The sequence below is a fragment of the Protopterus annectens genome, chromosome 12.part0 (assembly GCF_019279795.1).
Source record: "Protopterus annectens isolate FY-2018-M chromosome 12.part0, PAN1.0, whole genome shotgun sequence".
In the NCBI taxonomy this organism is placed as follows: domain Eukaryota; kingdom Metazoa; phylum Chordata; order Ceratodontiformes; family Protopteridae; genus Protopterus; species Protopterus annectens.
In genome coordinates this window covers 538,249,533-538,265,547 of record NC_056746.1, presented here as the reverse complement: position 1 = coordinate 538,265,547, position 16,015 = coordinate 538,249,533, and the positions used below count along the sequence as shown (strand labels likewise).

Here is a 16,015-nt window from a genome sequence, read left to right as displayed (position 1 = left end):
TGTGAGCACTTTATAAAACTTGGTCTGAATTGTGGATGATATTGAAGGACAAATATAAAAAATGTTTTTCAGGGTGGCAATATGATGTGGAAAAAAAGTAGAAAAAGAAAAATATAATAGAACATATAACAATGCATTAGAAGATTTACAACATAATTATAGAAAGCACAATGGCAAACAAAAATAATTCCATCTATCCACAACCTCTTTTTCCCATTTTTGCACATGGGTTTGAGGTATCACTTCAACGCAATAATCATTTAGAGTCAAGGTTTACACCACTGGGTGGCTAGCCCTGCCATGATAGTTCTTCTACATCATGCATTCACACCTATAGCTAATTTAGAGTGTCTAATTCACCTACTGCATGTCTTTGGAATGTGAGATGAAACCCCACACAAACACAGGGAGGACATACAGACACCACACAGAACGCATCCTAGCTGAGAACTGAACCGCAGAATCTCTTGTTATGAGGTGACAATGAAATACTGCTGTCCCACTGTGCCACCTCAAAACAAGAATTGTTATATAATCAAAGATATTTTTACAAGGAAAAAGGAAGATGTATCGAGTTACTTAAGCAAATTAAAGGAAAATGGTAATACAATGACAGAAATTAAAAATTCAAAGGAAGAAATAGAAAGATCTCAGGAAAATATTATGAATAGTGAAGTACAATATGTACAATAAATTTTTAAAGAAAAAAAAGAATGTAGTGGAAAAACATGGAAAGTAATAAAGTTAACAGAAAAAGAAAACAAAGAGTTGGAAAAAGAGATTTCTTTAAATGAGCAAGATAAAGTATTAGGACAAGTAAATATAGGTTCAGCTGCATGACCAGATGGGATACGATATGAAATACATAAAAATTTAAGGGACTGGCCAAAAAATATTTTTAAATATTTTGAATGAATGGTTAAATGAAAGTTTTATGTATAAAGAACTATGTAGTGGAATACCTAAACTCACATGGAAGATGACTAAAAAACTGGAGAGTGACATATGAAAATAATACAAGAGAGATTTAAAACTAAAATGGAAAATATTATGAAAGATGGTACAAATAGAATAAAGGGAAAGGGTTGTCAAGAATTATTAATGATAGAGAAATTGTGGATGATATTATGAATAGAAAAGAAGTGAAAATCATGATAGGAGACCTTAATAAGGCATTTGATACAATTGGACATGAAACCTTAAGATTAACAATAAAAGAATATTATAAAATGAGAAAGTTAAGAAATTATGTATGTCAACGTATAATAACAACAAAATAAAAATGTGTAAATGGCTGTGGCTGGTTAAGCAAAGAGGTATGTATGAAGAATGGTAAAAGGTTTAGTTATGAATGCATTAGTTATGAATGTGATAGTATGTGAAATAAATTTCAAACTGAAGGAGGTAGGGCATGTAACACATGAAGAGCTAAGAATTATAACTCTGTTATCATCTGCAGATGACATTATAATAATTGCAAAAACAAAATGTGGATAAAAGAAGTAATAATTTGCACAAATGAGCATTTAGGTGTGAAAGAGATGGCTTTCAATAAAGAGAAAAGTAAAGGTTTACATGATGCAATAAAGATAACAGGTACATATTTTACAATGAATTAAATTTCTGGGTTAGGTATAAAATTTGGCAACAAATATGCAACTAGAATTCAATGGGGAAAAAACAGAAGAAATAAAACAAACCCATCCTTTCAACATACAAGTTATCATTCATTAAAAATACTTATTTGATAAATATAGTATGGATGGGAAAATGATCATACTTAGCAAGTGTATTTATGCTGCCAACATTATTTGAAAAGGCATTATTGCAGATATTTTTTCCATTTATATGGGGTTCTAGATTAAACTCAGTAAAAAGAGTAGTTTTATAAGAAAATAAAGAAGAAGGAGGTTTAGAGTTATTAACCCAGTGGTATATGCTGCTTCATTTATGCTGCTTCATTAAATTTGTATAAAGTGTTAAAGTGGATAAATGAAAAAGATGAGAGATTAGTAGTAAAACTGAAGTATGATAAATTTGGGGGTATGGTAAAAAAGAATGAAAGAGAAAAAAAAAGAGTGTATAAATGAAGAAATAAAATATTACCAATGGAAAATATTTCTTGTGGAAAATAAAAATTGATGATATAGAAAAAGATAGAAAAGTATGGTATAAGAATGTAATGACAAAACATTACTATCTAAAACCAGAGGAAAATCTAACAGATGAAAAAAAAAGAAAGCTACAAAAATAAGAAGCAAATGGTGTAATAGAAAAATTACAAGTAAAAGGAAATATGCCATATAAAAAGTGAAAAAAAATATGTTTACATTGTTAAGAATAAGAAGAAACAGAACATGTGTTTTTGAAATGTAAGAGTAAAAAAGTTATGGGGAAAACTACGTAAATAAGATTTTTTTTTTTCAAATATCTAAAAGAAGTGGATAAAATAACCATGGATATGATTAAATATAGGTATTGTAAGAATAGCAATAAGGGATATATTAAAAAGATAAAAGGTTATTTTATGTCATATAAGTTATGTAGAATTAATTCTGAAATTATGTTTAATGGTAAATGGATTTTTGCAACAATATTTAGTATAACCAAGGAGTGGGGATCTAATAGGGATGAAAATTTAGCATGATTGTAAAGAAAATTATGAATATCTGTAAAATATTTGTATATATACTAGCACATTTGTAAATACATTGTAAATAAGAGTTCATTTTGTACATAAATAAGGACACCTACTCTTTTTGATAGGTGCCATGGGATCTTTTACATTTAATTTTATTTATTTATGTAATTTACATTTGTTTACCGGGAAAATCCAGCTGGACCAGGTCCACAGGCTTTGCAGGACTGAAATACAGTTAGAAATAATATTTACAAAAGTAGTATGTACTGTTTACAGTTTTAGTAGGTATGCACAGAAAGAAGTACAAAGACCAGAGTGGCATATTCTAAGAGTATGTATTACTCTGTGAATAGAATAGTGTGTATTCTAGACTGGAGTAGTTTGGTGGAAGAGAAGAGAAGGTAGAGAGATTGTCAAGTGATACAAGGGCAAATCCAAGTTGTCCTGAGATGAGAGTTGAGTATTTTTTAAAGTTTGTGTTTGTTGTTGTGGAGGTTATATTGGTGGGAAGATTGTCCCATTTTTTAACTATGATGTGGGATTAAAGGGCTTTTCCTGCAGTGTTGTTAGCAGTAGTAACACTGAGGATGGGTTTATTGGAAGAGCAGAGAGGGCGACTGGAAGAGTGTGAGGTTAATAGCTGACTGAGGGCTGGAGTTTTGTCTGGGTAGTTTCTGATGGTAAAGGCATATGTGAGTTGTTGGTAAGCTAGCAAGTTAGGAAATTCAAGCCACTGAATTTCTTTTAGTACTTGGCAGTGGTGAGTTCTAGAGGGGGAATTGTTGGCAAATTTGGCAATTTTGTTGTAGCATGACTCTAACTTATCCAGATCTGATTTTCTAGTGCGGGTTAGGACTGGTGCAGCATAAGTAAGTGTTGATAGGAGGTGAGTTTGAGCTAGGGTGATCCCTGCTTTTGCTGTAAGGTAGTTTTTGTGCCTGTATAGGGTTCCCATTTTTTATGAACTTTTTGAATGGTTTGCGCTATGTGAAGATCGAATGATAGGTTGTTGTCCATTTCAACTCCTAGGAGTTTTGTGTGGGTGGATGGAGAGATGATAGTGCCATTCCTAGATGAGTTAGAGAAAGTAGGAGGGGTTGTTTTATTAGGTGTGAACAGTAGAAGTTTGGTTTTGTTAGGATTAAGAATTAGTTGGATGTCAGTGATCCAATTTTCAATAGCAGAGAATGATTCTTGGGCTAGTTGTTGTAGGGTGTCGAGAGATGGGGCTGCTCAGATGAGAGTGCAATCATCTGCGTACTGAATTAGTGAGGCATGCCTGGAGGAGGTATATAGATTGTTTGCAAAGATAGAGAAAAGTAGTGGGCCTAATATTGAGCCTTGTGGTACTCCTATAGAGTTAGGGAGAGGAAGGGAGAGGAAGGGATAGTTCCTGTGCCATTGTACAGATTGTTGTCTGTCTGATAGGTATCCATTGAACCAGGAGATGGTAGGGGAAGTAAACGATAGAGAATGAAGGGTGTCCAGTAGTTTAGGGTGTAAGACCATGTCAAATGCTTTTGAGAGGTCTAAGAAGGTAGCAGATACATAGTTGTTGTTTCTATGTTGATTAAACAGATTGGTGAAGGAGAGAAGAGCAGAAGTTGTACTATGGTGAGGGTGGAATCCGTGTTGGGTGGATGAGAGACATTTTGTTTGTATCTAGGAATTGCATAACTTGTGAGTGTATGCATTTCTCTAGGAGCTTAGATAAGGAGGAAAGAATAGCTATAGGCCAATAGTTGGAAAATTCGTAAGATTTACCTGGTTTGTGAAGAGGTATAATGTAGGACATTTTCCATAGTTGTAGAATATAAGCTTCCTGAATGGACCTATTTATTAGGATTGATACTGGGTAAGAAAGAGTCAGATGCTATTTTTACGAAGTTAATGGGTATACCATCTGCTGCTAGTGTGGTAGGTTTTAGTTTGAGGAGGAGGTTTCTAATTTTTGATGTAGGGACAGGAGAGAGAGAGAAAGAAGGATGGTTGGGTGGTAGGATTGCCAGGAGTGTTCCCAGCAGTTGTGGTTGATGCGGTATAGTATTTGTTAGCTGGTTGGACAGAGTTTGGATTGAGTTACGAAATGAGAGTTAAGTTGAGAGGCTATATCTTTGCTGTTAGTATATGGGGACCAACTCAAGCAGATGAGGCCTTGGTTTAACATCTCATCCAAAGGACACCATATTCAGGAGTGCAGCATCCCCTTGTGCTGCACTGCAGTGTCAACAATCTATTTAAATGGTGTGAGACTAGAACCCACAGCCTTCTGCACTAAGCATGAGTGTATCTGAATAATAATAATAACCTCATGTGGAACATCCAGTGTGACTTTAGACCTGTCCATGAAACAGACTACTCTACTCAGTGCTTTTCTGTATATTCACTCAGTTAAATGTGACGAATGTATCTGGGTCAGCCTTTTTAGATATGTCTAAGTCATTAGGCAAAAATTAGTCATAGCAGACTTTTATAGATCGTAGTCAGTTATGGTCTCTAACTCAGTGCAAGCAGTTTACCAGCAAACAAAGAGCCAGGTTTTCTCCACCACTGGCAGTTACACTTGGGAGAAATGCAGGACTCAGTTTAAGCTCCTCCTCATTCTGTTTAACAATGCATTTTGGGAAAAATCAAACACACTACACTGATGGAGCAACTATTCTTGAAGATAAATACATTTCCTTACTGTGGTCAAATCTTCAGAATACCATCGACTCATAAAAATATGGTTAAACTGATTGGTTTCACCTCATCATGGATAAAATCCCCATCCTCTTCTCTAGCAAAACTCAGACAAGTGTCTAATTTATCCACTCCTTCTAAACTGAAGGTTTAACTATGATTTATGCTTACAATGCAAAGCAAATAATGTTAAGTCTATGAAGTTACTTGGTATAATTTTCAGATGACCAACTGAAGTCTGGAAGGGCATGAATACTGCTCAGGTCACAGCAAACCAAAAAAAGGGTCACCTCAATGGGGCTACGTTAGTTATTAACAAAATAACTATATACTTCTTCCCTCTCTTCTTTACAGTTGTTTACAAAAGTACAATGTCCATTTCAACATAAATGACCAGGGCTACAGCAGGACAGCTAGATCTGCCAATTTTTATTACAGCAGATTTCATCACTTTGCATCTCTCTGTAGCCTGCAACAGCTAGAATTGAATAAATAACCAACCCTCATGCTATTTCAAGTTAGATATAAGCTGCTATAATCAACCAAATGCCCACATTAAACTATTATACTTGTATGGTGTAAATGCCAAGCTGATCGACATCTTTAGTATTCATTGCATTCACAGTCCTAGATGGAACAATATATCTGGAAATGCATGTGGCTCTGTGTACATAAACATCATTCATATTGCAAAATCATTGGCATATACATGCAGTAATCTGTGACCCAAAATTACTCATATTACATTCACTGTCATTTAAAGAAAATAATTTCTACATCTTGGTCACTAATTCCTACTCAGAATTACTGCCACTTGACAGTTCACAGCTTGTTTATCACTATTGTGCTGTTTAATCACTGCAGTTCAGCTTTGCTCTTAGCTGTACCTACTTGTTCGTTCACCTGGCATTACTTCTACAAGTTATTAACAAATCTGGCTCACTGTATGTTTACCAAGTCTCTTTATCTATAATCCTATGGATTATTTTGTACATAAACGTTAAGAATTCTGTATTGAAAGTTCTACTGCTGTTAAATAATCGCCAACGTCACAGTGATTTAACATGATTTATATCATATCATATAATATTCCAAAAATAAAGTACCACAGATGAAGGAAAATAGTCGGCTCAATGATAGAATTTCAATGCTGTGACCCAAAATTACTCATATTACATTCACTGTCATTTAAAGAAAATAATTTCTACATTTTGGTCACTAATTCCTACTCAGAATTACTGCCACTTGACAGTTCACAGCTTGTTTATCACTATTGTGCTGTTTAATCACTGCAGTTCAGCTTTGCTTTTAGCTGTACCTACTTGTTCGTTCACCTGGCATTACTTCTACAAGTTATTAACAAATCTGGCTCACTGTATGTTTACCAAGTCTCTTTATCTATAATCCTATGGATTATTTTGTACATAAACGTTAAGAATTCTGTATTGAAAGTTCTACTGCTGTTAAATAATCGCCAACGTCACAGTGATTTAACATGATTTATATCATATCATATAATATTCCAAAAATAAAGTAAGTACCACAGATGAAGGAAAATAGTCGGCTCAATGATAGAATTTCAATGCTGGTTTAATAATCAATTCAAACACAAACGCCATTTCATACACAGCATTTTCGTCTAAGTTGCTAAGACTTCATCAGATGCAAACAATAAATGAACCATCTCATTACATAGTCCATTAGCTTAATTATTCAAGTAATCCACCAATGAGAATACAGTCCATTGTCTCAATAAAGCATATAATTGATTTTCACAGCCACTTCTGGCGCTGCATTCAAAACCAAAGACAACAACATGATGCCACTAGGCAATGGCTTTAAATGAATAAGACTTTCATCTTTTGCAACATTGTCTCTGCCCTGAAGCTCATTATCATCAGACTCAGAATCGGAACCATAAGAAGCAAGAGCCGCTATAGCATCCTTTGATTTTGAATGCAGCACAGGAAGTGGCTGTGAAAATCAATTACATGCTTTATTGAGACAATGGACTGTACTCTTATTGGTGGATTACTTGAATAATTAAGCTAATGGACTGTATAATGAGATGGTTAATTTATTGTGTTTGCATCTGATGAAGTCTCAGCAACTTGGATGAAAACGCTGTGTGTGGAATTGCATTTATGTGTTTGAATTGACTATTAAACCAGCACTGGAATTCTATCATTGAGCAGACTATTTTCTTTCTTCTGTGGCACGTTTTTGGAGTTGTTGGTGTACATGTTTCCAGTGTTATTTTTGATCGTATAATATTCTAATTCTGTGAAACCGAGACTCCACTGAAAACAAGATTTGCCCTGTTGAACATTCCCTGTGAACAATAAACATAAAAATTAAGTAGGTAGGATGCCCAGTCATGCCTGGGGGCCTGAAGATGTTTACAAAGAGCTGGCAGAGTTAGCAGGTAACTGATTATACCCCCCAAAGATCAGTTCACCCTCCATCCCAAGGTTACAGTAGAAAACAGACTGGTATATCAAGCACATCTGTTAAACTCTAAATGTAAATGCAACACAGGCATACACCTCACTGTACAAAGGCATTCACAGGGATACTAGGGCAGGGCAGGAGCAGTAACATGCATACTGATGACAACATGCCAGTACATAATGCATTCCTGATTTAGGAGTTTTCAGTGAAGTTCTCCAACACAGTAGTGCCAATTCCCATTTTCAATTAAAGCTTAGCGAGAAAATCACCAAAACAATTAATAAAAGCAACTAAAATTAGTAAAACAAATACTTCTGTACATTTGTTTGTATTTCTTGTTTACCTGCTTAATTCATTGCAGGGCTGTGGGAGAGCTAAAGACTAAGTACACAGTGGGGACAGAGAAGAGAAAGTAATCCTAGACAATACACTAACCATCAGAGGATGCACACACACACACACACACACAGACACACTACACATGCATCTATAGGTAACTTCAATGATCATAAATTCAGGTGCAACACATTTTTAGGATGTGGGAGGAAACTACAGCATCCAGCAAAAACTCACACGGTCAAAGTAAATAAGTACAGATTCCATAAAGAACAAACTCCAACCAGAACTAAGCTGGAAAGTGTTATGAGACAGCAGTGATAACCGCCATGCTGTCTATCACACTAATGGTACTTAAGCAAAGTGTGCAAATGATATGTATTTATCTAAGGATTTAAACATTCATTTAATAAATATTAAAGTTTCATAATGATTACAACATTATTAGTGCAACTTGTTAAATTGTGTACTTCTGGACATTTATGCGAAACCACCGATGTGGCTAGAGAGCTGACAGAGGAAATTAAGGGAATGTCATCAGTTACGAAAGCCCCTTCTCCTAAAGGATCTATGGACACATCAAGTTTAGTGTCATCTAAACCTGAGGACTGGTAACACAAGGAGGGCTGAAGACTGTATGCTCCTCACCCGAAACTGCAACAAATGCTAAGTTTACATAGGATAATTCAAATGGAAACCGAAATGATGCCTTAGGAATATTATAAAGTTACCTTTTTAACCTCCTAAAAGGCCAGAAAAATATGTTTTGGCCTGCAGCTTCCAGATGAAATCGCTCAATTGAAAAAATGTAGGCAACTAAATGCATTTAACACAATCCATCTGAGTACAAAAGGAAAATGTACCCTGTGACTTTTGATGATGTGTATAATACACTAGCTGACCACTAAAGTTCTTATAATGCATGTATATAACACAAACAATTGCATACTCATACATCTTCATCTAACACGCTAAGTATATTACACAAACACATGCACACACACACAAAATCATGCTAAGTGTTCTATTGATACATGTGAGGGTAACAAGCTGTAAATACTATATAATCATGGTGTGTATGTAACTTGGTGATCACATGTTATGTTATATGGTCTCAATAGTTGTACAGTACCCTTTACTGTTAGCTTGAGTAAAGGTATATGCTGTGGAGCATCCACTTTGCTGAAAAAATGTTTTGCCCAGTCAGACTTTCTTGCAAACCAAAGACAGGCAAACAAACAAAAAAACAAACACAGTAAACTCAAAAACATGTCACTATAAATGAGCTGTTAGATATTATAATTTATTATAATTTAAGGTGTAACCCATCAAAGATCGGAATTCATTCAGTGACTCCAACTTGTTGTATATGGTTCGAGACTAGTCCACATTTTGGCCACTAATTCACATTTGAAAAATAATACATTGAACTCAACTATAAACATCTAATTTGACTGAAACAGCATTTAACCAATTGTATCTTTGTTGTGTAAATTATATAGTACGTGTAAAAAAATGTAAAATCATATTGTCAATTATAGTCTCTTACACACTTCGGTGTGTATGGGAATACTGTGTGTGTTTATGTATGTGTGTACAAATATAACATAATATGGGAATAGAGTCTGTCCATGAATTGTCCAGTGATAGCTAGTCATATGCTTGAGGATTACAAATCTTCAGTTGTGCCACCACTGAAGGAAGCCTTCCTGTGATTGGTTTACATCCCCAGAGGCTACCAAATTCCTTCCTTTTCCCTCATTCTTCCACTTCAGTGGGGAGGAGGAGTCCCTGAAATACGCTCCTTCAGAAATGACTCCTTAACTCCTCCATGCCTTTCCCCTATTTTCACCGTTCTCAAAGTCTCTGCTGAAGGGCCAGGCTGTACAAAGCTAAGGTAACTGTCATAGCTACATATGGGCCCTGACTGGTTGGCTTCCCCCATTGTGGTGTTCACCTTCTAGTAAAGAGACACCGAACCTCCAAGGTAATACAGAAGTTAAAATTAGTATATAAGAAGTCTATGAGCGGGGGGACAGTTCCCACACTAGAGGATGAAAGGGGTTCTGTCCTTCTGCAAAACCATTGTTTTAAAGTAATGTTGACTGTATGCTGTTTATATTAATTTTGATTTAACTAAGTAATACTTCCATCAGATAAGCTGTCAGCTATAGGAAGTTTCAACCATTTGAATTGAATGCACTGAGATTAAGATAATTGTGATTTTCTAAAATGACATGCATCACATTAATTCAGCTACATGTCACAGCGCTGCACCCGCCACGTGTTCGTCCAAGCATGAGTCCAGTACATTGCAGCTTTCATTCTCACAGTAGCACAGGACAGGACTAAACTGTACACCAGCAATAAAATACAAAAAAAGTGGGGGATCAAGACTGGCCATCGACTGTTCCACCACTAAGCTGGCAAAATAAATAAATAAAAGGTAAAATATTGCTAAGAAAATTTAAATGGTGTTAATTCTGTAAATTGGTAGCTGTTTTCTATACTTCAGTAAAACTTTTGCTGACTGCCTAATGCTACCATTTATGGACAAGTGCACCGACTGAGGGGCATTTTGATGCATGACAAGGCCACATCCGATGAAATATAACTAAAATAATAACAAAAACATGACTAAATGCTGCTTCGTGCAGACACAACAATTTGCAAATGAGTTTTACTATATCCTGTTGAACCTGGTGTCAGTAACACACCTCTTTAGGTGCGTCACCTGGTATCTTCGGTCAGGCTATGTAACTTGATTAGAGTCTCACAGCAATCACACAGGATGTGGAATTGATACTAAGATCAGCAAGCAGTTGGTCTTAAAAAAAAGATCCTACCATAAACTTGTTATACCCCCTGTTACGTTTCAGCTGAAAAGTTTAAGGACAGAACTGACATTGAGCTTGCAGGTTATTTATCATGAGAGCACTGAACTTGCAAGTTATTTCATGAGAGCACTGAACAGTTCATTGATACAAAAATAACTGAACCACAAGACATCTAAAACAAACTGTTCCTCATCAGAGCAAACCCCACCCACCCCCACACATACATACCAACTCCAAAGTTGATACACCCTGCATTTAGCAATTATCCCTCCCGAGTGTCAAAACCATATTACTTTATGTAAAAAACATACTTTCAAACAGTTGCTGAAGAAGGACTCATTCAACTTGCAGACCATAAGGCTGTAACTGACAAGCATTCAGCAAAGCTATTGCAGTAAAGCTAAACCACTGCCCATTGTTACCAGCACAAATGTAGGAACAAGCCAAACTGCATTTAGGAAACAGAAATACAGAACATATAAATTACACTTAAAAGTTGTTACATGATACTTTAAAATTATTGATCAGCCCCAGAAACCCAGTGTCATTCCCTCCTCAAATGTTCCTGTTTTGGAGGAATAATCATATTTTCAGGACTATTATATCCCCTGCACTTTATACACTTAATTTTGGCAGTCTTTCCCTGTTCTTGGGTTTGATTAAAACCTATCACAATTTTTCCTCAATCACCCTCATCACACATGTCAGAAACACTATCTGACCAGCATACTAGAGGTACCAATAATTTAAAGAGAGAGGACACGCATCTTACCGTCTCCTTTTTTTTTCAGAAGTAAAAACAAATTACGTTGTGCTGAAGAATTTTACAATATAGTTCATTAAAATCTACAGATTTTACAGTCTTTTTGTTAGCATGCATATATTTTCCCATCATCATGTTACTATTTTTAAACATGTTTCTGGGTAGTATACCACACTCCTACTGGAACAGTGATATGGATTTGGTATTCAAACTGTATGCTAATTAGAAGTCCGGACCTTTTGGCTGGACGTACCTACTTTTCAAGGGCCTTTGTACCTATTTTCAGTGTCTGCATGCAGGTTGAGAGGTATGCCTTTCCCTGCACAGCTTGGAGTTAATTCACATGGCTCATGCCACACAGATATTGCAGTTCAGTATCCATGGATATACTGCATGAATTAAGACTTCTCTGAATTGTAATTTCAAAAGTAACCTCCAAATTGCATTTTGAATGGTAATAACTCATGTACCTAACAATGTCAAGTGAGTAACAGTTCTGATTACAACCTCCCCTGTCACATAAATGAGTAAATACGTCGGGTTCATGTATCAGCCTTTACTTGCTGTAAAATCAGACATGGCATGTACAGCTACCTCAGACTTTCATAGCTTACTGTTGGATCGTTTGGGTGCCAACATAACAGAGCTTGAATGTCATGGAGCACTGTGAAATCATTTCACATTTAGCTTTGTCTGTAGCTCATGATCAAAGACTAGGGTTCAAAGCCCTCGTGTTACTGACTTTTAAATTAAATATGTACCGCAAGGTGTGTGACTGTCTGAGAATGTGTATTATTACTTACTAATAGTATTATCATCATTATGATAGCGCCCACACTTCACTACTACAAAATATTTTAACAAATGCTCGCATTTTACATTGACATAGCTAAAAGAAGTTCGGTATTTCAGCTTTCCAGTAGTTGAAGCCATTGACCTTTAGACACCCCATCCTTCCTCCCGCCTCTACCACATTTCTTTAATGCCAGACGAGAAATAATTCATACTGGTGAACACCACAATAAACAAAGTTTCACTCGCCCTGCCTCCCGAGGGAGGTGAAAACGAGACTGTGTGAAAAAGGAGGGGATTTACGAGGAGCAGGAGGAGGAAGCTAGAGAAGAAGCATAGAAAAAAATCAGAACAGAACAGAATTTACCTACGGAGTCAATCTCCAGGAGGCGCTGCAGATCGCTGATGCTACGGATTTCGCTGTGAGCTAGTTTCTCAATAATTTCCTGCGGGATCTCGCCTTCCTTAAAAGAAGAGACAAACCAGTGGCATTAGTCTGCTAGTGTGGTTCCCGAACTGTCAGCCAACACAAACACTAAATTAGAGCTGAGAATGTCACCACGTTCCAAGCTGTCCCTCTTTCAGTCACCTCTATCCCCCACCAAGAATTAGTGTCGTGCAGGTTATGCTGTTAATGCACCTTACCTCCAAAATTGCATTACCTATCACTGCATACAATCCTCCAAGTGTAACAAACACTTAGTATTTCCACATTTGGAACTTCACAATGCGCCATTTCTGCTCACCATTTCGCAGCATCCTTAAACTGGCGTCTTTAAGCCCCTTACAATAATTAAGAGCTGAGCTTATGGCTTGTAGATGTCACCGCACTAACACACGATTCCCACCTTGGCAAGCGGGCATAAAACGATATTAATGCATGCATGGGTGAAATTTTACACACGTATATCTTACTTTCTGCGTCTCGCTACACAAAACGCAAACAGAAATATGTAGTATTTGTAGCAAAATCGCTGCAAGCACCAACAAGCACGTGAAAGCCTTTAATGCACGTGAAAGCCTTTAATGTTACAAAGATTAATGGGCGCGGTGCAGCAGGCATTATAAACAGGTAACTATTTCCCTTAAAGCATTAGTCCTAATGTTGCCTGCAGCTACAGAGAGCAGTAACCAAGATAGTAACCAGCTGCCGTTGAACATCGTAATCGTTCTGCACAACTCTAACAGACTATAATATCTGTGCTTTTAGTTTTACACTATTCTGGGCTACATTTTTGGAGGGGGGGTAATCGTACTTCTAGCTTTTTTCTTTCCTCTGTATACTAATCTTAGCTAGCGCATTTTTATTCTCCCACCCTGTTGATTGTGACACAAAATTATGATATGCTGCTGAACAGGACTAATGCCACAACCGCACTGCACAACCTCAGCGCTTACACCCGCACACCGGGCGCACACGTAGATGAGGTGCAAAGACTACGGGGCACGTCTACAGACGTGATGCTATTTACACAGTACAGTAAAAATGAGAAACGTAACGTGTAAACTGCAGCAATCCTTAAACTTTAATGCGTGGCATTAGCCAGTGCCTTGAATGCACACGCACTGCAATAACGAAGGACTCCTTTCAAATGCAAAGTGACTGTAGCTGCCACCTTTAAAGGGACAAACGTCTCATTTATTCAGCACTGAATTGCACTCCGCTGATACCAAAATGATTTACTAGGCACTGGTTAGATTTTTGTTGGTAGGGTGGAGGTGGCCAAATTGTGCGGCTAGGCAGTTCAGCAAGCAGTGCAGAATTAATGTGCCAGGACTCGTTGCAGAGGGATGCGAGATATCTCTACTATCCTATTCCTAGCAATCCATCACCCCTGCAGGCCACAGATATTACGAGATTTACTTAAATGGTAGATAAGAATCTGATCTTTGCAGGTAATTGGATATTTCACTATATCAATATCCCATCTGAAGAGCAATATGTATATAACATTTTCCTTATCACGAACACCACTATGCAATACATCAGTATCTGCACCACTCAAAAGAAGCAACACAGTGATAACCTCACCATCCAAAAGAAGCCTTGCTCCTAACCCAAAATATAGTACTCCCTTAACCTGTGGCTGCAGTCCCGGTAAAGGAAACAAGTAAAGGCAATACTTACTTCACTGACAGTAAGGGGCAAGCACAATAAGATTAACACTAAAAAACGCAGGTAGGATCTCATCGTGTTTTAGAAATGTCGTTTTATTCGGAATCAAAATAACGATGTTCAGGAGCTGTGAAACGGCTCCTGCATCTCCCAAATTCAGTAGCATCCCTCAGTGCAGAGCTTTCGATCGAGTGTGCATTGGATCCAGACCGGCTCTGTTTCCATCGGCCGTTTGAAGGTGCAACCTGTAATATGCACCCAACTCCCCCCCTGGCTGGTATACACGATCACTGGTAAACCGTGGATTTAGGTGGAGACCAGACCGAACATTTACACACTTGCTCCGATCAGACCAGGCAAGCAAACCCATTAATCGGCGGGGAAACACACCGAACCGCCCATGTTCACCTGCCCAGGACAGAAGGTAAAGTCGCTGTGTAAAACCTCTTTCTTCCAAAAGTGTATTGTGCTGTTTATCCTGCCAGAATTAATGCAATGGCTTATTTGGATCAAAGGGAGTGATTTTTTAGCAAGTGCCCTTAGAATCCGTTGAAAGAGCTCCTTCTTGCATAGGAAGACTGGGTAACTCCTGCTGTGCCTCTGTCTCCCTCCCTTTTTTTCTGCGTCTCCTGCCCTGTCCCGTCCTCGATCTCACTATCTGCCTGGCAGTGCTCAGCCTCTGCACTCTGAGAGCAGAAAAGCCGCACACAGTTCAGTAACTTATTTGCATTCTGTAACATGATTGGCCCATCAGAATTACAACCTCCAGTATCCATCGAGGCGGAAGCCACAGGTTGGAATGTTGGCATTTTTCTTGAATTCTGTAAGACTTGCATGTTTCTCCAAACTTTTCCCCCTTTGTATCTTGTTAAAACAGTTGCATTTGTTAGCTTTTGTAAATTGTTCAAGGTTTAGTTCTTTTGCATTATTGTTTTATTTGTCCAAGTCTGGTTATAAAGACATGGGGCGTAGTTTGCTGGTACAGTGAGACTGTTACGAAAATCATTTTTTATTTCTGTCCTGGCTTACATAACACCTGCTGGTGGTGTCATAGAACGAACGTCATTAAAATGCTATGTCACGCAGGTGTTGGAGGGTCTGTTATTTACACATATTAAGTAACTGTGGGATGGAAAACACGCAGATCACCATGAAAGTGCTAACTCGGTTAGAGCTTGTTCGCTGTGACATGCTTACCGCATCAAGTCATGTTATGTATCCTTTTAACAGGACTAAAACCAACTAAATATGTGTGAGAACTTAAATATAAGGAGTTCTGAACGCTAATAAATATAACAGCAAATGGTCTCGCAAGTCTGGGGAAAGAATGTTTTGGGAAAGGGAAATGCTGAAAATGTCACCATCGATTCCAAGAAAGCATGCAAAACACTTTAAAA

The 16,015-nt window shown here is 37.3% G+C and overlaps 1 protein-coding gene across 4 annotated transcripts in view; it reads right to left on the bottom strand.

The window, feature by feature from the left end:
- The window catches only part of PDGFA (platelet derived growth factor subunit A), a 79,063-nt gene extending 63,749 nt beyond the window's left edge, over nucleotides 1-15,314 (bottom strand). Inside the window, exons 1-2 of one of the 4 annotated variants that reach the window (XM_044089694.1) lie at nucleotides 14,631-15,314; nucleotides 12,870-12,966 (exon numbers count right to left, since the gene is read on the bottom strand). In XM_044089694.1, coding sequence (XP_043945629.1) covers nucleotides 12,870-12,966; nucleotides 14,631-14,693 — 160 coding nt within the window. In that variant the 5' untranslated portion in view covers nucleotides 14,694-15,314. Of the gene's footprint in view, nucleotides 1-12,869; nucleotides 12,967-13,248; nucleotides 13,892-14,630 lie in introns of those variants that run through there. The other 3 variants (XM_044089691.1, XM_044089692.1, XM_044089693.1) reach the window with 3 other exon arrangements.
- Between the last annotated feature and the right edge of the window lie 701 nt (nucleotides 15,315-16,015).